This window comes from Chelonus insularis, unplaced genomic scaffold (assembly GCF_013357705.1).
Source record: "Chelonus insularis isolate UGA/USDA-ARS -01 unplaced genomic scaffold, ASM1335770v1 contig_94_pilon, whole genome shotgun sequence".
Lineage (NCBI taxonomy): Eukaryota > Metazoa > Arthropoda > Insecta > Hymenoptera > Braconidae > Chelonus > Chelonus insularis.
This window is the reverse complement of record NW_023276783.1, coordinates 2,154,568-2,178,151: the sequence shown is the minus strand read 5'-3', so window position 1 is coordinate 2,178,151 and position 23,584 is coordinate 2,154,568. Positions and strand designations below refer to the sequence as shown.

Genomic DNA, 23,584 nt, shown 5'->3' with positions numbered 1-23,584 from the left:
ATTTAATTATTATGAATAAAATCCATCATTCCATTTACCTGTTTTCAATTAGAAAAATTAATTCAACTTTCATTTATAATAAAATATAAATTTAGTAAAAAGAGTAAATATAAAGTATTCAATGAATTTGAAAAATTATTATTTATATTTTATAATTTTCAATCAATGTAATAAAAAATCTTTTAATTATTTAGAGAATTTTCAATACTGGAATATCTCAATTTATATTTTAAAAAATTGGTACAATAAGCTTATTTAAAAATTGAGACTTATTATTACTGAATTATACTGTATTATTCAACAAGTTAAACTATCATTAATAAAAGTCGATCATGATTCAAAAAATTATTAACAAAAATTTAAAGCTTGATAAAAAAAAAAGCATAAACAAGAATGTAAACATTAATTTACAAAATTACAAAGAGGTAACTTGAACAAAAAGTATGTAACAAAAATACTGTTAATTACGTCAATAAAACGTTAATGACAATATTAAAATAAAATTTGTAGAATCTTCTTCTATTTTTGCGACGTAGTTTATGAAGTTTGTGAATCTTTCATCAGACGGATTAGCGGATGAAGTTTACCTTCCTCCGAATTTCTGTATTCTTCAAGTAACTAAGAAGTAATTGGTAAATTTGAATTTATAATGATCCAACAATTATTTTATTTCATTTTATTATTTTACTACGCTTGTTTGATTTCAATTATATTTGAATAATAATTATAAAGTATCTCCACTTACTTGATAAGACATTTCACAAGAAAGGATAGCTATAGCTTCCGGATTCTTATGTGTGGCTGCCAAGAGAGTTGGTAACGTAAAAGGAGCAAGACGTGGGTCTCCATAAAATGGAAATGGTAAAGTGCAAAGGTGCTGAAGAACGCTAGGACCAGCTCCAGCAGTTTGGAGAACCAACTGTAAGAGAAAATAGCCTTGAATTATTAAAAAAAGAGAAAAAATTATTCAAATGAGAAGAAGTAGTTCTTTTTGCTCGTTTTTTCTTCTGGTAAATGGTCTGCTTCTAAGATATAATTATATATGATAATAATTTAATATAATTATGCTAAAACATTTAATTAACCAAATATAATTTTCTTACAGAACTTCAATCATCATTCAATATTTTTTATACAACTTCCGGATTTTTAAATTCATAATAATTAATTTACTCTCATGGGTTTTCGAGTGATTGCTAGAGAGATAAAAAAAATTAGAAAGTCTATAAGAAAGGTTTTTTTTTATCAAGTCACCTAATCTGATAGTTTATCTTAAATCTATATTCTTGATCGAGAAACAATGTCATAATGAAAGAATAAAGCCGTTATATTGTTTATTGAAGAGACAAATAATAAACTTAGAAAAAAAACGAAACCATGTTTCTTTTAATCGTCCATCTTAGATGCCAAATATCGTGAGAATATTTTGAGCTCAGGTGTTACGGAAGTGTCTTATATGAGTAACAAACGGTTAAGTCAATTTTCTTGATCACCTGAGGTAAAACAAGTGTTGTAAAGGAAGTACTTAGGTTCACCTGTGACTCTGCACTAAATACTTTATTAATACAAAAGAGTATAAACGTTATGCAGGATATACATGCAAACGATGAAGTGGAGACCCGCATCGTATTGCTTCATTGACTCTGTACACTTGACTCAACGAATGGCTGCTGAAAGAAGTTAAGAAAACAAAAGAGGTCGAAAAGCCTTTGTTTATCATCTCCAAAAAACTCGTCTGTATGCAAATGTCAATCTGATTCTACCTACATGTGCATAATTAATGAAAACAATTTAAGAATTCATCACAAGACCAAATGGATGATCAGTTCAGGCATTGAATTGACTAAAAAAGAATGAAATGTAAAAAAACAAAAAAGTAAAGACATGTCTTCACCTTTTTTTTACTTACAAGTGAAGTGTAAAAATAATCAAATGATTCTTGAAATTTCTTAAAAAAGATGCATACTATTCCACGTTATTTATAGCCAACAAATATTTATAAATTGTCTTAAAGAACAATATCAATTATCAAAGAATAAAATAGCTTTTTAATAATTATTTGAATTCTTTAAATAGAAATAGTAGAGTTATTTTAAAATATCAGTTATATTTAGTTTGAATATTTACTTATTGATTCTTATGTTTGATTAGGGATTATTTGAACAATTTCTTAAAGTTCCTTAAATTGGTTAAAAATTTAATCTGGACATAATTCTTATTTTCCTTCTTAACCATTGTTCGAAATAGCCTTGTAATCTTGAAATCTTACAGAACAATAAATAGCATAACTAGCACTAATAAAGATTTACTAGATTAAACAAAAATTATTCAAACTCAAATACATTTTTGTCTCAATATTCGAAAATAAAAATAAAAGTTGTTTGTGAGTTCTGAATCATCTCCTACGAATCTCGTCTCGAAATCTCTTTTCCTCTTTCTTAAGTTTGTCTTCCTCGTGCCAGCCGTCCCTTATTTATCTCCCGGCACATCCCGGGGACACGAGCAGGCGCCACGAGATACACGAACCCTTCGAGAAAATCTCGTGTGTAATGCACCACTCGGTAAGTGGGCCTCTTCAATTGGGAAACCGGAATGAAATATAAGAGAGACAAGAAGCTGCTGCTGCTGATGATGCTGATGAAGAAGAAGTGCAGGGAAGCTGTTAGACACAACACACTCAACAGACCTCCCATCAATATACGTAGCCAAATGCCGTTAAGATATATTTCCTCAGTCAAACGCTTTTCCATTTTGTTCGTCGGTGGCAACTCTCTTATAACCATCCGCGCCACTTACGTGAATGCCAACCGTTTGTGACCCGGCACGCGTCAAAATACATGTTGAGTGCATCGTTTCACGTCAACGCATTCGTTTCTCATCTTTCAAGTGGATTCTTTTATCTTTCTTCTTCTTTATTTCAAGATTTTTCCTCCTCCTACATGATTTACACATTAATACTGAGATAACAGAGTTTATTTATATATTTATCTACTTAACTTCAACATCAATAAAACATAGTGTTTATATTTATTTTTTGATCTTTCAAAATTAGGTAGAGCTTTGAGAGTATTAAAAAACGTTTTTTCTAGTCAAAAATAATTGTCCCCAATTTCCTTTTAGTTATATATTTCTCATTATTATTCAATGAATTATTAAAACACAATTGCTTCAAACTCTACATGTCACTCAGTTAGCAAATTTGATTTCAAACTCTTTTTTAACAACATATGTTGTTAATTAAAGTAATTAATCAAACAATGACAACAATTGACGTTCTATATTTTTTGAACTATTTCAATTTTAGTGAAATATTGCTATTTTATAGGTGTTAAAATACTGAAAACATCAATAATCATTTAATATCATAAAGTGAATTGAATTAAAAACCACTTGTTGATAATTAAGTAATGATAAAAAATAAACTGAATGTTTATAATTAAAATCATTGATATTTTAGCGCAATTAGATTTTATTAAGAACCTAAAGGCACTCTCAGAAACTTGGCGTCTGTATAATCATTACAAAAACCTCAGTCTGAAGCGCTCAGATAAAACCAATTGACGTGTCCTGGTCCTATCGCTACCGTAAACCATCCACAAGGCCAAGTTCTGGAAATTCCGGCAATACCAGTGTTATCACATTTGCTTCTCGCTTTAGCTTTTAGACCTACTAACTTTGAACAGGTATTTTAAACTATTCAAATATTTTTTATCAAATATAATAATAGTATGAAGGGCTCAGTTATCTCTATTTTTGTAATATTATCAATGACACCTGATTTTTATGAATAAATTTCAAGAATCCTGCCTGTACATGATCAACCTTTTTTTATTTCACTTGAAAAATTTAGTAAAATTAAAATTCAACATTCTTACTTGATAAAAATAGCAATTAAAATATTTAAATGAATAAATATTTACCTGATTATCGTTGTTATTAACGGCAAAGTAGCCAAGAACGCTAAAGAGCTCATTGAGAATCTGTACAGCACTTGGTGAACCTTGAGTTACAGCAGAAGCTTCATTTATTTCTGTTAGAGGCTCCCGGAGGAATCTGGTGATCAGGTGGCTAGCAATTAGCCTCCATTGTAAGCTTGTTCCTTCAGCACCCAATAATTTCTGTAACAAAGCAGTATAATTTCTCCATGAAAGTTAAAAATTTTATCTTGAAACACACAGAAAATTAGCTTGGAAGAGAAATAATCGTAAGAAGAGTAAAAAAAAGAAGAAGCTAAGGTATGAATTTTTAATTGTCAAGTAAGAGAACTGGTTTCTCATGACGGCAAAAAGAATAGATAATAAACGGAGGTCTTTTCAGCAATCGAGTTTTCTGTGGCAGTCGAGTTTCAACGAGGGATAATCGAGTGATCTCCCGCGGGACATTGCCAGGGGGCTATCCCGTAGAGAAACAAGGGGTTCCAACATGTGAAGCTCTTATAGATTTCAAGCCTACTGTTGTATTACTGATGATGTACTCATGGCATTAGCTTATTCCATGCATACGGTAGGCGCGAGACGCCGCTTCAAATTCAATTCGTGGTTTGATCGCCACAACCAGCCAACTGCTTTGTTACTATCATGCTCCCTCTGAATGTTGATATGCTTGACGTCTCCAGCTGGGTGAATGTCTCTATCATGCACTTAGAAACCCCGTGGGTTAGTAATAGCTAATGGCAAAAAATATATCGGGCGCAACTCAATGTGCTCAAGGGAAATTGATTATTTTTTGATGGACTAGATATAAGGGTCAAGAGCAATAGACATAGACATTTTTTCTAGGTATTAAAGAATAATATTAACAGAAATAGAAGGATTTATCTAACGATATAATAAATCGAAAGCCAATGATTAGAATAGAAAAGGGTTAGTCTCCCTCAATCTAAAATAGCTGATCTTATTACTATGATCTTCGTCTTTCTCATGTTAACAGGAAATCTGTTGATCAATTTAATGGAATTAAATTTATTTAGGTGCACTGAGACAAGAATAATTTATTTATTTGAAAAAAAATTATTTGTTCAGTATAATCACAATGTAAACATACTATTCAATCAGGCTAGTGAATATAACGTTGAAAAAGTTATTTTTTTTTTTGTTCTAAAATGATATTAGAAATGGAAAATAAATAATTGAAATTTAAATATAGAGATAATATAATAGATACCTGAAGTGTTGCTAAATCAACTTCTCCAATGGATTTAAGAAGTTTAAGTGCTCTGATAGCAACAAGTTTTGTCGATGATGAGTTGCAGCTGTTTTGTCCAGGTGTGGGTGAAGAACACTTTTGATGAGCTAATGCAAAAGTAGCATAAAGACAACCAACTGCACCAGCCGCTTCAGTGGATTCCAAACAACCAAGTAGATGTGATTCAGCATTAGTTTGCTCAGATTCACTATGGCTTATCGGGTTAGAGTTTTCGTGACTATTTAATCGTCTTTGGTGGTAGGTTAACCGATGAAGTAGATCATAGGATGCTAATAGCAATGGAGATTCGTGATCTTGATCCAATAGATAGTCAGCTTCAATAAGAGCTCGATTGTGACGAGTTATTCTGTCAATTAGACCTCCAGTTACTAAAACACTGTAATCAAAAGAAAGAAAATTTTTTTTTCAAGAATAATTATTTGTATTTTATGAGAGATAATAATTTATAGTAAACGACTTTTCATTAGGCTGATTATAAGATAACTTTGGCTGGCAAATGCTAGCTGATGGTTGATTGAAAGCAAACGAGAATGAGTAGAGACATAGTCTGCAGGGTGGTATAGAAAAAACTATTGCTTACAACGAGGCATGTGTGACGACGTAACACGAGAGGATTATAACATCAGTGGGTAATTCTGTGTAGAAAGCTCGCGACCCCTGCAAATATTCCTTCTCCCTTCGATGCTCATTCCATTGGGTTGTATATGTTTTCTTTCTCTTCCGTGTCCCCCCTTATAAACTTCAAAATTTTCTGTCTTCTTTCAGCAGTTCAGTGCAATATACCTTGCTCTTACTCAAGCTGTCCGGGAACGACCCCAATTGAGAACTCAGGGGAATGAAGAGTGTCCTGTCAGTGCGTATTATCGCCGACCCTCTCTTCATAACGTTTCTCTCTTCAATATATACAACATCTATACTAGAGTATGGACCTTATAAAAAGCATCGCGCGACGTACTCTCGCCTCGACATCTATAGAGAAATACATGCACGAATTTACAATACACCCTTTACTAAGAGCAACGACGAAGCCAACTGTCGCGTCTAATCATCAACATGATGAGGTAAGTGATCTTACAGTTCATACTTGCACTGATAGATACATTTTTAATGGTTCATTTGAATAAGAATATGTATACTAGTCATTTGTTTATTGTTCTTTGATGAAGGATATTGAAAGAGAATTAATTGTGCTTTTTGATTTTTTTATAAGTGAATATAAATTTTCTTGATTAATTGATAACTATTTTGGGACTTGATTTAAATCAATTAGAACTTTTTAAAAAAGAAAAGTTATTCATGTTAAATATTATTCATTAATCCATCAGAAACACTGATATGGTGACATCAAAAATGAAAAGCTATTAATTTATTAAAAACTATTTTCAATTTTCTCAGCTGTAAAGATCAATTACTTTACATCAAATTGGACAAGTGATTTTTTAAAATTGAAAACTTTTTTCTTTTACCTTAGTTGAATATTTGATTATTCTAAATTTTATACAAGCAATCTTTAATGCATATAAAGACTTGATTAATTATATAAAGTACTTTGTTCATTGAGTATTCAATCTTCGATCAAGTTGAAAAATTAGTTAGATACAACAGAATTAATTTATTTATTGATTGAATTTAATTTTTATCACTCTAGATTGAACTGGAGAACACTCAAAGTAACTTGGAGGAATAAATAATGAAATAAATCTGATGGAATTATAGTATTGAATTCGAAACGCAGATTCAGGGGGTCATTGAGTGACCCCAGCAGAACGAATCGACTCGCCCGTCTGGAATATTACATCGAATGACAAGGCACGCGTCTGCATATTTTTATGTTACGTTATCCCCTCAAAATTTACTTTTGGATATTATTCATGTTATTGTAAGATATTGTCGAAAAGGGAATGAACTAATCTTACTAAGATACATGTACACACATTTGAGGGAGAAAAATAATCACGAGAGATGTTAATCCATCCAACGCATTGTGGTGCATTTTATTAGAGAATTTGTACAGGACTGCTTACAATTTATTAATCTTCCTCTAGAACTACTTTATTTGACACTCGATCAAATTCAATTTAATCACCATAGTCGAAATCACATGCCTATCAACTATATTTTTTATCTGATATCAAAGTCTAACTTCTTGATTATGTTTAACTTTTATTTGTCACATGTACATATTGATATTAATTTTTTTAGTTATTGTTTGATTTCATCATAGATATTTATTCATTAGAAATTAATCAATCAAGGAACCAGAAATCCGTGACGCCAGTAATCAAGTGACAGGTCGTCATTTCAATGTTTCCACCAGTTTTCTCTGCAGTCATTCTGTCCAGAATTGGAGCAGAGTCACGATGAATGAATAAGCTGAAGGAATGTAAGCATGTGAAAAAGTGAGATAGAAACACCCTTATGAGCCACGAAGCGCAAAGATATGCACCCCTGGAGGGAAAGAAGGTGCCCCCAACACTGGGGGCACTATGAAATAATCATATGGTTAGCTAATGGTCGCCTAGGGGTAGTGATTGCTAGTCCAGCCATACTCAGTTGTATACCACCCTCTAACAGCAATGACTACAGTTGATGGGAGTAATAAATAAATTCAATATATTTACTTGGGGTCCCGCAAACATTCAATGATAGATTGCAATTTCAAGTTGATAAGATGCATACATTTTTCTTGAGAAAAAGAAACCATGATATGGTCAGTATAAATCTTATCCATCACATTAATTTATTTATATTAGAAAGTTAGAAGAGTTATAGAGTTCAGGAATTTATTCTAAAAATAAACATAAAAATAATCATAATAAGAATATGAAAATAGGGATTTTTTGATTGAAAAACAAATTCTAAATCCTGGTCAATATTTTTTTTTAATTATTAAAAGTCCTATAGAGTAAACGTTAGCTCTGACCCTGAAGATACATTGAACGTCTAATACCTTCTTAGTATGATATCCTAAGAAGTATTGGGTTACAAAACATCACTAAAAAATTCATCTTTTTATATTTCAAAAATTATGATTATTATAATGGTGAATTTAAAGTAACTATGTGTCAATCAAACACCACGAAATAAATTAATCATTATATAACTCTACTACTTCTATTTTTCTATTGAAAATAACAGGAGAATGAAAAGAATGACAGCATTGATTGTCAAATGAGCAAGTAGACTTCATTGTCCTATCTAACTATCGATTGTGTCCAATAGAGTAAAAGACATAGGCACTTTTTTTCTGTCATGCCACACTTGTTACAATATTTACAGAGTCTCTTGTTTCCCCATCGACCCCTAGAGTTTGCGACACTGACAAGTGTCCCCTCTGTATTTCCAAGTATTTTTTATCTTTATTTTATCACTGCACGCATTTTGCACTATTTCTATGAAATACCAGGAGGCTAACTTGGAGTGAGATTTATATTAGCAGACACTTCAGGATCCTAATGACTATGAAAAGCCGGAAATGAAGACGAGACTGGTTTTGAAGTGAGTTTGCTAGAGGCGCGGATATTCCAAGGTGTTACATTCTAAACTACCTCGTCGAATTGGTAATGTATTATAATCCTCAACTTATTCTCTCACTCTGACATACTCTATATATATTTCTCTCCTTGTTAGAGACTCGTAGAGCAGCAGAAACGGGCTCAGGATATTGCTACTCCGCGTTCGTTGACGCGTAATGCATTCACGTTGGGATTTCGGGGTGGTAAAATGGCCCAGAGAGAGAAAGAGAAACGTTCGTCGATGGGGTTGCGTTGGAGGGATGAGATTTGGGGTGATTGTACACCATAAACGTGAGTTTGCACTTGGGATTGTAAATGAAGCAAACGATTGAATATAAATAGATAAATTCCTTCAGTTCAGGTAAATAAGATATCAATTTTTATCAATAATTATAGCAAATTAAAACAAATAGTATTGTAGTTGATGCTAATGTTAAAACAATTCAGTACTTATTCCAATACTGTTAAATCAAGATTGAACTGGTCTAGAGGTTTCTTTGATGAAGATAAATTAAATGCCATTGATTTAGTAGGCTATGAGCTTCAAACAATTTTTTGTCAATATTTTTTTTTGATATCTTTATTTATTTACTTTTTCAGGAAGAGAAAGCTGCTGGTTAGAATAAAATGTGTCAAACGCACGCAGGTTTAATCAGGATAACAGTGTTGCGAAAGTGTATCAAGAGTGAGCAGAAGAAGAAGATGACTGGGAACATCAACAGCCGGGTATTCTAGCTCACGAACCCCTCGACGTACTTGGACGCCTGATCAAATACTTGGCTATGCTCCTATACACTTTCCATTACATCAGCGTAGTATTTTTGTCCTTTACAAAATCCATTCAACACTTGTATTAAGAAAACTCTGATTGTCGATGATTCAACAAGGCTTGTAATATAGATTGATGATGATTGGAAATGTGTACATGAAGAGTTGAAACTGATACTTATTAGTGCATTGAATCACTGCTTAGCACCGGGCAGTTTCGTAAAACATAAAAGCCAGCTGATATTCTAAGAGCATCTGCCTTTATTGAGTTCAACCCCCATATTGTCTGGGTGCCACTGATCGTCGGTTAGACAAGCATTACAGACCAAATTACACCTAAGGTAATGCGTCAGCAATGAAAATATAATGAGAAAAAAGTTGGAAATCAAACGGAAATAGAAAACTAATTTTTTTAGAATAAAAGTTCTAGAGTTTTGATCAATTTTTCATGTATAATAATTCGTCAATACTGTGATTTTAATGATTAAGTATTTATTATTATTATTTACGTAGCAAAATTATTTAGGTGGTAGATTGGAAGTTTTGGAGTCGATGGAGAAAGGGAAAAATAGAGGAGGAAAGTTATTGGAGGGATGAGAGGAAGCTTGGCAAGAGGGTGGAACCAAAGAGGGTGAATTCGGGATAGAGCGAGAGTCCATTAGCAGATTACGTACCCAACCCGCCTAGCTCATTCACCCCCTGATGTTTTTTCTTTCTCGTCTTCCTTCCCTATCCCATTTTCTTCTCATGCAAACTCTCGTGCTCTACACGTGTCTCTAAAGTCTACGCTGGTTTTGTTTTTAAGTTTTTTCACATTGATAATATATCTATCGAACTTTATATTTTTATTTATTCTTGTCAATATTATTTTGTGTCTAATATTACCAACAATAATACCTTTTACCTTTAATTTATTTAATTACTTATCAACAATGTGTATTTTTTTTTTTATATATTACTGATATTTTTAAATTTATTATTATTCTTTGATTAAATGAAGATATAATTACTATAATGAAAATTAGTTTTCTAACTAAGTTGTGAATTACTTGTGTAAGAGAATTAATTGATGAATGAAATAATTACTTTTCATTATTAATATTAATTATAATGAACCGTTAAAAAATTATAATATTATGTTATAAATTAATAATTGTAGAAAAATTAGTTGAAAAATAAAAATAAGAGTTTTAATAAATAGTCTAATTAAGTATAAATCTTTGAAGACTGAGTTGCATAAAAAATGTCATTAATGACATGAGATGATTGATATTAAATTTTTTGTCAGCTTAAATTAATTATCTGATCAAACAATCTTTATAAATTAATTGATTTTGTGTATGTATACAAGAAAGAAGATTTAGTTTGATTGTAAACTTTAATTTAATCACGTTCCGACGGCAACTTATATAACCTGGCCCTTGATTTTCAATGAAACATAGTAGTCTTAGAGTCTTAAATGATGATCGAAAAATACTCCTTCAAAATAATATCATAGGGACAAGAGAAGAAAAGCCTACTTGATCCAATATTAATCGAAATTGTTATAAGAGTACAGGATTCTCTGTACAAGGATTTTTTAGCAAATTGAGCTTTCTGTTGATGAAGTTGATGAGAACAGAAATCTACAATTTTCTTCCTTCTGTTATATGATTATGAAATTTTCCAAAACATTTAATTTCACTTGTTATTAATTTATGAATACAACAATAATCAACTGTGAACTAATTGAAATAATTTAGTTGATAAAATTGTTCCAATGGTTGATTTTTCTGCAGATGAATTCTGAACAATTTAAATTCGAATAGACATACTCCAAAAACAAGGAGAATAATTAATGAAAGATATACAGAGAGAAAGTAATCAAAATGTTAATGAATGAACTTCTAAGAAGAAAATATGATAAAAAAAATTGGTACGTTGATGTTTTTTAGTTGAATGAAAAAATTAATATGCTTTTGAATATTTTGAAAGGTTTTGTTGTGATTATTGATACTTAATGAGCATGTAATAAATTAATATCTATATTTATTGGGCCATAAAAGTACTGATGGAACATGGAAAAAATGGATAGTGTTTTCTAATAAAAAATCATGGTCGACAAGTACGTTGAATAGATAAAGTCAAGGACATGACACTTTGGTGACTCTCGATGTTCCTCTCTCATCGAGTGTTTCCAAAGAGTATTATCTTTCTTATCGAATCCATTGATGCACATAATATTCTATGAACTCGGTAAATGCCACTCGAGCCGGATCCATTTTCGACATCGTCATCTAGATAATCACTGTGGCTTTACACGATAAAAAACCATTTCTCTAAATTTTCAACTCTTGAAATACTGAAAAATGCCAAATGCGATAACATCAAAAAATATGTTCAAATATTGAACTGTGAGTCAAAAGATATGAATTGATAAAAACTGTATAGAAAAAAAATTATTAAATGGATATTCATAATGGTACTTGAAATGGAAAATATTGTGAATAAAATATCATCAGAAGTTTAGAAATATAGACAAAATCACTTCCATTTTATTTTAGCTGCTGATTTGAAATGGTTTCTTGTTCTTCAAATAATTACTTTGATAGTAGTTTGAGCATGAAATATGGTTGTAGTATTGATCGATTTTTGATTAATCTAAAAATTTTTCTAGTTGAAAATTGAACAGAAAGCATGTTCGTATGCATGACTCTATGAGACAGAGAACGCAATCGTGCTAAGTAAAAGTCATGACTGGTCGTTTTGCATCGTCAGGGAATTAATCATAATACATCAACCCCTACTATGCATGGTACCTTGGTGAGTTATATAAAAAAAAGAAGGGAAAAATATGCTTGTGCTTGGATTATAATTGTAGGATAATGAATATTGAAAAAGTAGAATGAGATAAGGAGTGAAAAAATATTTATGTACAAGAAATAATAATGAATTAAAAAAAAATGAAAAAGAGAAAGGGAAAAAAAAACTTCACAGAAGTAGAGAAAGATTGAAAAACTTTTGTGATTGAAAAAGAGAAAGGGTTTGTGTTTTGGGAGGTCCCCGAAGAGGAAGTTGACCCAGGTGTCTTTCATCTAACGGCATCAAGAGGATCAGCTACTGGTAGTGCAGTGAAAACAGATTGCGTCTCGTCAATGTGACTAAATGAAGAGTATTATGTTTCTGTCGGTCAACTCGCGGTGGTCTAAATCTAGTTCTCTAGGGTGGTCTCTAGCTGCGGGTCTTTTTATGTCTAAATATTAGGGGTAGAAATAAAAACAATTGATTCTATCCCCTTCTAATTATAATACGAACCAGCATCATAACAATAATAATTGGCTAATTCCTGATTTAATTTCAAAATAGAATTTTAAAAATAGAAAATATTGAATAACTACGAGTTTTGATTAATCTTCAATAAAATTAGACTGAATACTTACCCAGTGATGTCATGAATTCGAATTTGAATCGTTGATTTATCAGAAGGCACTTCTGGTATTAGACTGCAAAGCAATTGAACAGCAGCAGCAGCAACACTTGCATTGCTTACACTACTTGTTGACTCCTGAGACTGTGCTTGATCATCTAAACTAGCAACTGCCTGCAAAATTGAATTAAAAAAAATCTGAATAACAGTTGAACAAATTTATTGATAGTTATAAATGTTCTGATATGAGAAAGGGGAAACATTGAGTAATAAGGGGGAGTTTTTGGTAGATTTTATTAGAAATTTGAAGTTTGTTGAATTTAGGAAAATGAAATTCAACCCCTCAGTAATATTCTCAGGTTTAATTTCATCATGTCAAACATCATCAATTATTATGTAATAATTCTTGATAAGACATAAAAACTAGGAATCTTCGTTATTTATTAATTTTTAGTTTAAAAAATAAAATAATATCAATACTTAAGTAAGAATTTTTTGGAAAATTAATGATAATAAATAAGTAAAAAATAGTACAAAATATTTAAAACTCAATGAATGAGCGGTAATGGAAGCAAGTTGAAGAATGAAATTGACTGTTGAGGATATTGAAGGTATTAAGTGAAAGCAAGAGTCTGAACGACCATTTCGTAGTAAAGTTTCAAGAGACAGAGAACGATTGGTAGGATCGTCAGTAGTGCGAATAGGTCGTTGAAAGGAGAGCGAGCAACGAGACAAAAGATTAGGTTGATTCGTGTGACGACCACTTGAGTAGTATGAGTATGAGGTAGTGTAAGAGAAAGAGTAGAAAAAGGCCAATGGAAATATCGATATATACCCACACGACTCTTTGCTTTTATTTTTTCTCCTTTTCCCCTTGCTTATATACTTCTCTTTCCCCTTGTCTTCCAGCATTCGAGAAGTCTGAACATCATGATGAGATGGTGTGCGTGACGTCGCTAAAAGCTCTCTCGCCGCTAATGCATTTGAGGGGAAATCGCAGTAACCAGAAAGACAGAGAAACAAGAGATGAAGAGACGAAAGCAGTAGCTAGCAAACGAGAGATATCACGCACTAACTACGAAATAACTTGAGTAATTGTCCTGCTTCGGAGTTTGACTGATTTGTGGATGCCTGAATTCGATAAATTGTCCAAATGATCTATAGATTTTCTCATTTTTATTTAAGCCAAGATGAAAGAAAGAAGCAACTAGTGAATTAGAGGTGAATTAATGTAGCTCTAGAGAGATTTCATGCCAGTAAATCAGGATTCGTTTGGTCTTTGTGATAAGTCTGTGCTCTAGTTCTTGATCTTAAGACTTCTTAATCCTTATTTTGACAGGCCAACAAGTTTACTCTGGCGTCAATGCCTTATGCATACGGATGAGGTTGAAAGAAAGACGTGATATCTCCTCGTCTATCTGGAGGCATTAAGATGCCTTTTTCTTTGATTTATACGTCATTCCACAGTTGTCGCGTTCGAGTATTTTTATTTCTCATTTATTTCTGATTAAACTCTACTCCAAAATCCCGCTCAAGTCAGCTAACGAGTATTCAACGCCATCTTATGAATTTATACTCGAGTTATGAGGAAAGTTAGTAGGACATATCAATCCCTTTTTATTCATCGCGCAAAGTTGAAAATTTAAAAATTGTACGGTATCTAAATTATTGATAAGTATTAATTTGATGAACCGTTTGATTGATAAATTAAAAGAATAAATAATTTCGCAATTATATTGCTGACAATTAGTATTTAGAAAAATTAAAAAAAAAACATCATTGTAAATTAATGTAAACTGTTTGTAAAATCATCAAATATTTACCTCAAATCTTTGTAAAATTAGGTCGAGAATTGCCAAGACTTTGTTACTAAGAAGAACTTCTTCAATATTTGTTGGGTGATCATTCACTGCAGCTTTGTATACTCGACAAATAGATATCATACTCCTGAAATGAATAAGAGTTATTTCAAATTAATGAAAAAATTTTTTAATACACTCAAACTTACTTATTAGGCAAAGAATGTGAATTATTTTGAATATTAATTCCAAGGTGGAGTAAACTCGTCAAGGTCTCAAAACCATTGAGTGATCGAAAAACATCTTGATCAATTGAACTCTAAAATATTTTTCACAATTAATCATTTTCAATTTTTCATTATTATAAATGGTATAAACAAATATTAAAATCAATTTTACCGATTTATTGAATATCCTTCCAATTTCACCTAAACACCTTTCAAGTCCAGCAATAGCTACACTAGACCAAATAGTTTTGGCATGAGCACTACAAAGCCTATCCAACTCTTTCAAGTTTCTTTTAAGCTTAGTTTTATTAGACGAATCAAAAGTCTGACCACTATCTGTTTGAGAATTTTCCCACTCCTGTCCTTTAACTGTCATTCGTTGTTTAAGTTTTCTACTACGTCGCTTCAAAGCTTTTTGTTTTTCTTTCAGAGCTTTATAATTACCTCCAGCACTTCCTGACACTTGGATATCTTTAATCTGAGCAATATTGAACTTCTGAAGATCATCTCTTGATAGTTCTTTGCCATCATGCATTTTTTTTACAGCTTCTAGATGTTGTTTTCCTTTCAGATGACTGAGGAGGCATACTTCATTAAGTATCATGATATTACATAAAGTACATTGTTTTTGTGCCGGATAAGCTTTCAAAGTAGGTGGAATTTCTTCCATTTTCAATATCGAAAGTTCAACAGCACGTTGTCTGATGTGTTCAATATTTTCTCCATGACGTCGTGCAGATTCTTGTTGCTTTTGAGCAATTTTTTTTTGTAATTCTTCTTGATTAGCTAATTGAGCAGCATGAAGAGCACTTAAACGTTCTTCACGATCACGAGCTTTTTCCCTTGCGAGCTCCTGCCGTTCTTTTTCCCTTTCTAGTTGCATCTTTCCAACCCTTTCTTCTCGTTCTCTTCTAGTTTGTTTCATCTTTTGGATCCTTAGTTGGCGTTCAGCTTCTAGAGCACGTCTGCGTTCTTCAGCGGCAGCTTCTTTGGCTGCTTTTTCTTCCTGACGTCTTTGCCTTTCCTCTTGAATACCTTGAAGACGTTCTTCTTGTTCCTGACACAAAGCCATAAAGTCATGTCGTTTATTTTGTGCTTCAAGCTCATTAATGAAAGCTATCTCCTTTAACTTTGAGTCTTCATCATGAGCTTTTCGTACAACCTCTAATAGATGTTGTGTTCGATTTTCCTCTGCTCGTTTTAATCTCATCTCCATCCTAATCCTTCGATCTTCTGTCAATTGATCCTTCGCTCTTTTAACGTCTTCAACTTTGTTTAATAACTCTCGAAGTCGTTGAGACTTTTCAGACAACAACTTTTGACGTTTGTGTTGAGCACATGCTTGTCGCGTTTGATATCTTCTCAACGTCTCTGGTAGTGAACGCTTTCGTGATGGAGATGACAATTTTTGATGTAATTCCAGTGCTCTACCTGGATGCCTCGCAACCAAAGCTTGAAGTTGTGCTAATGTATCAACTCTTTCTGCCCAAGACATTCCTTCTAGCATATTTTCATATCTATCTTCAAGGCTCATGTTATCTAATGGTTCATTTGGTTGTTCATTTTCAATAGTTTCTCCTTCTTCCATTTCCAAAATCATTTCTCCATCGGTTTCATCAGTCTCAGTATCCACGTCAATTTCAGTAGATTCTAATTCTTGAATTTGTTTTTGTAAATCTGCTTCTTCATCAGACAATTGTTGAGATCTTTTAGAATCAGCTTCTTCTGTTTTCATTTCTTCTTCTAAAATAATTCTTTCTCTTTCAGCTTGTGCGGTCATAAATTGTTGAATTCTTTTTTCCAATAGTTCAGCTTCACTTTTAAAAATTGCAGCAATCATCGATGTAGAATTTGATTCACAGACATTAGGAACTACGTTTTCTTTGCTTTCATTGAGAGCATTTTTTTCTTTACTTTGCGAAATATTTTTTTTGTCCTCAACCTCAATATCTTCTTTATTTTCTTCACTCTTGTGACAGTTTTCATGAGCAGTATTAGATTGTGATGTTAAACTTTTTTTTCTTTTTTCTCCAGAACTTTCAATTGCCAAGGCAGGCAATGAAGTAGCTGTAGTTGGCCGATGAAATCTTGTAGACATACTTAAACTATGAGAGCTACCTCTTCTATATCGCCCTCGTACTGTTTGCCATCCTTCACTATCTTCTGATGGTTTCCTGTTTTTCGTTTGTTTCGATAAGACTTCAACAGATCCACTGATATCAGAAGATTCTTCCAATTTAGTATCGTTCTTTGAAGGTTGACGACGTCGTCCCACCATTACAGAAGATCCAGGTCTAGCTTTTCCTAAATTTGAAACTTCACGGATACTCAATGTAGTTTTACTTCTAATCATTTTAGGAGGTTCAGGAAGTTGATTACTACTTCGGGTTTTTGAAACACTTGAATATGAATTTCTTGAAGAACTTGGAGCAGTTTTAGCTCTCGCTGTGGATGGAGCACTTTTTGAAACATTTTTATGAGCATGTTTATTATCAACGATTCTTACTCGATTATTTTCAACTCGCGACAGCTCCATCAAAGTTCCATTTGTTTTATTCTTTACTCTTTCAATGTCAGCAATACTATGAACTCGTTTCAAATTACTCGTTTGAATATTTTTATTTTCTTTATTGGTCCCTACGTGTTTGATTTCACGAGACATAATTTCATTAAAAAGTTTTCTACTTGTCACATTATTGCTCAATTTATTCGATGTAGTCGACCTCACTGAAGTTCTTGCCGATCCTCGAGTAAGTACAGATTTCTCTCTGGACATTGATTTTTCACTTTCTTTATCTACAGAATTTCTCCGTTTATCCTGAATATTTTTTGGATCTTTTTTTGTTACATTATTTTTATTCTCTTTCATTCCTCTATTGTCACAATTATTTCCAGCAATATGAATATTTTTTGCCGGATCATTAGGCTTGTTTTCATCAATTATTTGATCTTCAGGACTCCAACACACTGGACTAATCCTTTGAAGTGGGCTAGAGCATTTAGATGCTCTAGAAGAATTCCACATTCTACAAGGTGATGTTTTTCTAACTTCCCATGCTAAAGAAGTCTGTCTCAAAGGTGGAGGTGAATTTTCATAGGCCCATTTAACTTTAAACCATTCAATTAGATTATGAAAATCTCGTGTGTAATTTTCTAAAACTAAAATTACTTCCTTACACTCTGATATATTCTCATCTTCTTCACACGTTTGATAAATACCATCTACTGCTCGTTGTAAATTACCAAAAAGAAATGCCCAATATCTTGCATGTAGCTCTTCAAGAAAAAATAGAAAAGAAAGATAAAATAAAATACCTTGATTTAAATTTATGTAGGAATAAATTAAAAAGTCATTACCTGATTTTTTATCCCGGCCTGTTGAAGCAGATCTTACTCGTGTTGAGCTCTTTATGTTTCTTTTCATATTCACTGAAGAAACAACTCTCGGAATACTCGGAGGCTTTCTTGTAACTCGTTCTGTATTACTTGAACCAACTGGTACATTGAATGCTACTAAATTCCGCGCTGCTCTCCCCTCTTCTCTGATTAATAATCTGACATCTGCCATTTTTTCTTAAATCTGTAAATTAATAATGAATATAATTTGCATATCAACTGAAAAATGTGTGATATGTATAAAATACTATTATTTTGCGAATAATAAGCCAAATACTAAATTAATTCTATTAAATTATAAAAACATCACAAACATGAATAAACAAGTTTTTTAAAAGAATAAACAATAATATTAAAAAATTTGTTAATTACCAAACGTAAATTTTATTTAATAATTTTTACAAATACTTTTCAGAAGTTGACTGATTGAGTATCCAAAGTAACCTTTGTTAATACCTACGCATTTATGATTAGAAAAACAATGACTGCTTCACTGTTTATTTCATATTTTTTTCAATATTTATAATGATTATTCACCGAAACACTTACATGAAAAGATCGATCAGATATTCAATCACGTGGACTGTATATTATCTCCAAAATGTCATATAATTTCAATTATTATTGATTGCATGACATATTTGTACCGAATTTCAACATGACATTTTGTTATCGTTTTATTCCAGTTTGACATTACTCTGTCAATGCTTATTTTTTATTAGTCGTTGATTACGTTGGCAACAATGATAATATGTTGGTACAGATTTGAAATAACAGCAATTGAAATTTATATTTTGCACGATTTTTGATATATCATGAATGTTTCAAAAAAATAATCAAGTTTGTATCTGCTCAAGTCAAATAAATGTACTTTTTTACAAATTTAGATAATTAATTTTTTTATAATTATTGTACTTTTATTGTTATTTCTAAAATTAAATTGGAGAGAAATGTCCTATTACGTCATCGTACAGGTTAAACGTTTTTGGAGTATTCCAATAGATGGAGTACAAGGTAGTTTCTTGAATCGCGCCAATTTTAACATTTTTTCTCAATTTTAATAATTGAATCAATTGTTGATCAATCATCCAAAGAGTATATGTACTTACTCTAATAAGTAATTATTATGAATGGAATGATGTAATAGATTTTTTTCTTTTTCGTCTGATAAAATTATTCGAAAGATTTTTCAAATGAGTTATGCTCTCTGATGAATTTTCAACACTTGTACAGCAGCGCCATTGACGGCATCAAATACGGGTGCATCGCACTCGGTACTTATATTTCTTCATCAAAATTAAATTAAATAATTTACTTGAATATTATTTGAAATAGTCTTGAGAAGTTAATCATATAAAAAATATTTCAGTGAAAGCGATCAATAAAAGTGTCTACTTAATACTTTTGGCGATAAACTAAAAATTTGAGATCTTAACTCGAGTCTTGTCATTTCCATGATCAACGTCTTTCTTTCTCACTCACCGTCACGACGCACTCCACCGCTTGTACTTGGAGGTGTTGGAGATTTCTAGAAGAGAGAAAGAGAAACGACGACATACAACAGACAAAAAATATATTATTATCATCAGTTAAACACAAGAAATCTGTGTGCCAAGACTTATTACCCGGGTTTAACGCGGGCATTATTTATTTCGAAAAATATATGTGAGTATTCTTCTCTAATTTAATATCAGTTTTGCTCATAAATTTTTATCACTTTTTCAACTACTTTTTCGGTTGCACTACCGCCAAGAATCTGATCATGAAGTTCGAAGTTACATTTTTGTTCTTTTGTTATATTCATTCATGGGAAAAATACCGCGAAATAATCAATGAATTTTTATCTATCTTTCAAGCTGTCAAGTGAACATAACCATCATACACTTGAATCATTCATGGCTTCATTGATCACTAAACAAAAAACGTAACCAATAAATGATTCAAATAGATCTATTTTATTCTTGAAATTATTTAGCATTACAATTCTTATTTCATATTTTACTCATTATTTAATATTTCATTCGGATAAATGACATTTTCTTTGTTACAATACATATACATATATGTGTCAATGTCACCAATCAGGATATGATGAAATGCATAAAAAAAAAATTTTGTTTGATCAAAAAGTGAAAAAAATCTGAGTTATATAATTCAAGTAAAATTATATCATTATAATTTTTTACCACTGTAACAATATTTTTTTATAGAATTCCAGTAAAAAATGGCTGCATTGCCAAGGAGAATTATCAAAGAAACACAGAGACTGATGCAAGAGCCTGTGCCTGGTATCAGTGCTGTACCAGATGATACAAATGCTAGATATTTTCATGTAATTGTTACTGGACCTGAAGATTCTCCGTTTGAAGGAGGGTTATTTAAACTTGAATTATTCTTACCAGAAGACTATCCAATGTCCGCACCTAAAGTAAGATTTATCACTAAAATCTACCATCCAAACATAGACAGGTAAGTGTTGTACATAACTTTTTATTACACAGTATATTTTTTTCAAGTAATCAATTTTTGATATCAGCATCTGATATTTTTAAATTAATTATTTTACATAAGACAATATAAAAAAAATATTAATTAAATTGAATGTTAATTCAATCACGTTTTTAAGAAGTAACAATCACAATAACGATTGATAATTACTTTAGGCTTGGAAGAATTTGCCTGGATATACTCAAAGACAAATGGAGTCCAGCCCTCCAAATTAGAACTGTTTTGCTATCAATACAAGCGCTACTAAGTGCGCCTAATCCAGATGATCCTTTGGCCAATGACGTGGCTGAATTATGGAAAGTTAATGAAAGCGAAGCGATACGTAATGCCAAAGAATGGACTCGTAGATACGCTATGGATAACTGATCTCAGCCTTGTTGTTATTATCCGTCATCAAATGTGTTGTTGTTGTTCAGTCCTCTCAGCAACCTTGATTTATTATTCTCCTGGCACATCGGTACCATGCCGTTTTCACCCGTGTCCACAATTTTGCTATGCAAACAATAAAATTTTTTGTAAGAATAAAAAATTAAGAGATCAATTATGAAGATGTATTTTCTGCATATGGCTGAGAAAAAAGAGAAAAAATGGTTATTTTGCAAGTAAGAAGTAAACATTTATCTGAATAATGCCCATTTTGATTAGATAATGTATTAATTACATTGATGAGCAACTGAGAAATAATAATGAATTCGTTGTTAAGGTATCTCGAGCGGTGATATACAGTATATGTATTAAAATGAAGCAAAACATTATATAATAATTATAAACGAATGAATAGATAAAATTGAAAGGAATCTTTGAAAAGAACTGAAGAAAAAATTTTATTTATAGTGGAATAAAGCGTCATGAGGATCGTTGGTCCATGGAAATTGGGAAATGAAAACTGGAATGATTAAACAGTCTTTAAAAGGTCATTCTACAGCATAAATTTTTCCGAATTCCATCTATTTATCTGATATAATTACTGCATAAAGTTTTGTCTTATTCTTATACATATATATTTTCATTCGAGACCCCTTAATTTGAATGAAAAAATATTCTTCGTACATTCTTGAATGTAAGTCGATGCGTTTTGTCGATTTACATTGATGTACATTGTCAAAGTGCTTTCGTATGTTTTATTTTCCATTCAGCGTAGCAAGGATATTTAGTAAGTAAATTAAAAATAAATCGGTAATGATTAAATAACTAGGTAAAAAAGAATTGAAAAAAAATCAAGCGCTTTATATCACATGTTTTTTTCTTCGTTGGGTTTAATTTAATGAAGCACTGCATGATTGAAGCACGTTTTTTAACGGATTTTAACACTTGCATAAGCTCGACTGTAAAATAAAATTATATTAAAATGCTAAAGATAAATTGATAAATAATAATTTTAAAAAAGACAACAGTTAATAGAATAAAAATTAAACCCACGAAATGAATTTACATGATCACTGATTTCATGTGGTGTACAATATTAAGAATATATAGCAAGAATTATATACTCCAGCTATATTTATTAATGTACCCAGATGATAAAATAAACATTAATAGAATAATTCAGTAATAATAACGATGTAACTAATTAGAAATTAAAATTTGCCTTCTCTTCTTCCGTAGTCTTGAAATTCGTGCTTCAGATAATGCATCACTTTCAATCCTTATAATGTAAATAGCAAAAGATTAATATTAGCAATGGTATTTTTTCGATTATTTAAATTTAAAAAAAAATGTTACATAATTAATTAAATAACAATAATCGCTCAATTGATCGATCTAATTACTCTGCAAGAGAATTTTTGTTTTTGCATTTATCTTTACTCTAAGATATCAATTAGTAATAAATGTTGCTTTTACATGTAACTCATGGTATTTTATAAAAAGTAATGAATAAAAATAATAATTAATAATATTATTATTTTATCAATGAAAAGAAGTAGAAAGTTGAAAAAAAATTTCATTATTCATTAATAGATTTTCACAAACAACTTTTTTTTTTTTTTGAATTCAAAATTACAGTTTATTGTTTATCTTTGTGTGGACTAGCATAATAATTATTACCATATACACATTCAATAGCTCACTGATAATTTAACTTACATTATACCACTCACAAACATTGATAAAGATAGTCGTGATGATTTTTAAAAATTTTTGTAGCGTGCTTTCACGACTCTTTAAGCTACAGCGCAAGCCCTAGCATTGTTAATTAAGGATTATATTTAAATTTATACGCGCGGGCTTCTCAATTATTTATAACGATCATTCTTCCCTTCGTCATTATAATTTTTACTTAACAGTGACATTGAAATTACATTTAAATCGACTAAGTGATTCAAATGAATTAGAATTACAATTCCCATCGAGTCATGTTTTTTTTTCTTTTAAAATTCACAGTGATCTTTAAACAGCTTTACATCTATAAAGTATTAATAATTTAAATACAAATGTCAAATTTTTAGTAGTGATTTTTGATGAATTTCTTTACTTTTGTTCTCTAATTTTTATGTTCGCATTTTCACTTCTTTAATTTTCAATTATTACATCCATTTCTAGAAATTATTAACAGCCGACATTGATTTTTCATTCTATAATGGAGAGGTGAGTATTGGCGCTAAGTCTAAATACTTGGAACACCGATAATCATCCACTACCATTCAACATGATGTAAAAAAAACTCTTTTACATATATATCTCTTCTTTCTGTCTTCTTCATATTATCATTAATTATTATTTATTATCAATTAGTAAATAATTAATATTATTATTATTACT

At 31.2% G+C, this 23,584-nt stretch overlaps 2 protein-coding genes across 4 annotated transcripts; one reads left to right on the top strand and one right to left on the bottom strand.

Moving 5' to 3' along the window:
* Positions 1-324: 324 nt before the first annotated feature.
* ssp3 (short spindle 3) lies at positions 325-19,034 on the bottom strand. Of its 2 annotated transcripts, none has more exons than XM_035092836.1 (10): positions 18,689-18,832; positions 18,278-18,500; positions 15,093-18,196; positions 14,903-15,012; positions 14,718-14,841; positions 12,908-13,068; positions 5,164-5,581; positions 3,921-4,118; positions 746-919; positions 325-618 (listed from the first exon to the last, which is right to left on the bottom strand). In XM_035092836.1, the coding sequence occupies exons 2-10, from the start codon at positions 18,486-18,488 to the stop codon at positions 538-540; spliced, it is 4,581 nt and encodes a 1,526-aa protein (XP_034948727.1). In that variant the 5' UTR covers positions 18,489-18,500; positions 18,689-18,832; the 3' UTR covers positions 325-537. The 2 variants fall into 2 exon arrangements, with proteins under 2 accessions (XP_034948727.1, XP_034948726.1); XM_035092835.1 differs by lacking the exon at positions 18,689-18,832 and adding an exon at positions 18,866-19,034 and having other exon boundaries at positions 326-618.
* Positions 19,035-19,549: 515 nt separating this feature from the next.
* LOC118072721 (ubiquitin-conjugating enzyme E2 N) lies at positions 19,550-22,376 on the top strand. Of its 2 annotated transcripts, XM_035092818.1 has the most exons (4): positions 19,550-19,590; positions 19,686-19,981; positions 20,527-20,785; positions 20,980-22,376. In XM_035092818.1, exons 3-4 carry the CDS (start codon positions 20,541-20,543, stop codon positions 21,188-21,190), a joined length of 456 nt encoding a protein of 151 aa, XP_034948709.1. In that variant the 5' UTR covers positions 19,550-19,590; positions 19,686-19,981; positions 20,527-20,540; the 3' UTR covers positions 21,191-22,376. The 2 variants fall into 2 exon arrangements, with proteins under 2 accessions (XP_034948709.1, XP_034948708.1); XM_035092817.1 differs by having other exon boundaries at positions 19,556-19,981.
* Positions 22,377-23,584: the final 1,208 nt, after the last annotated feature.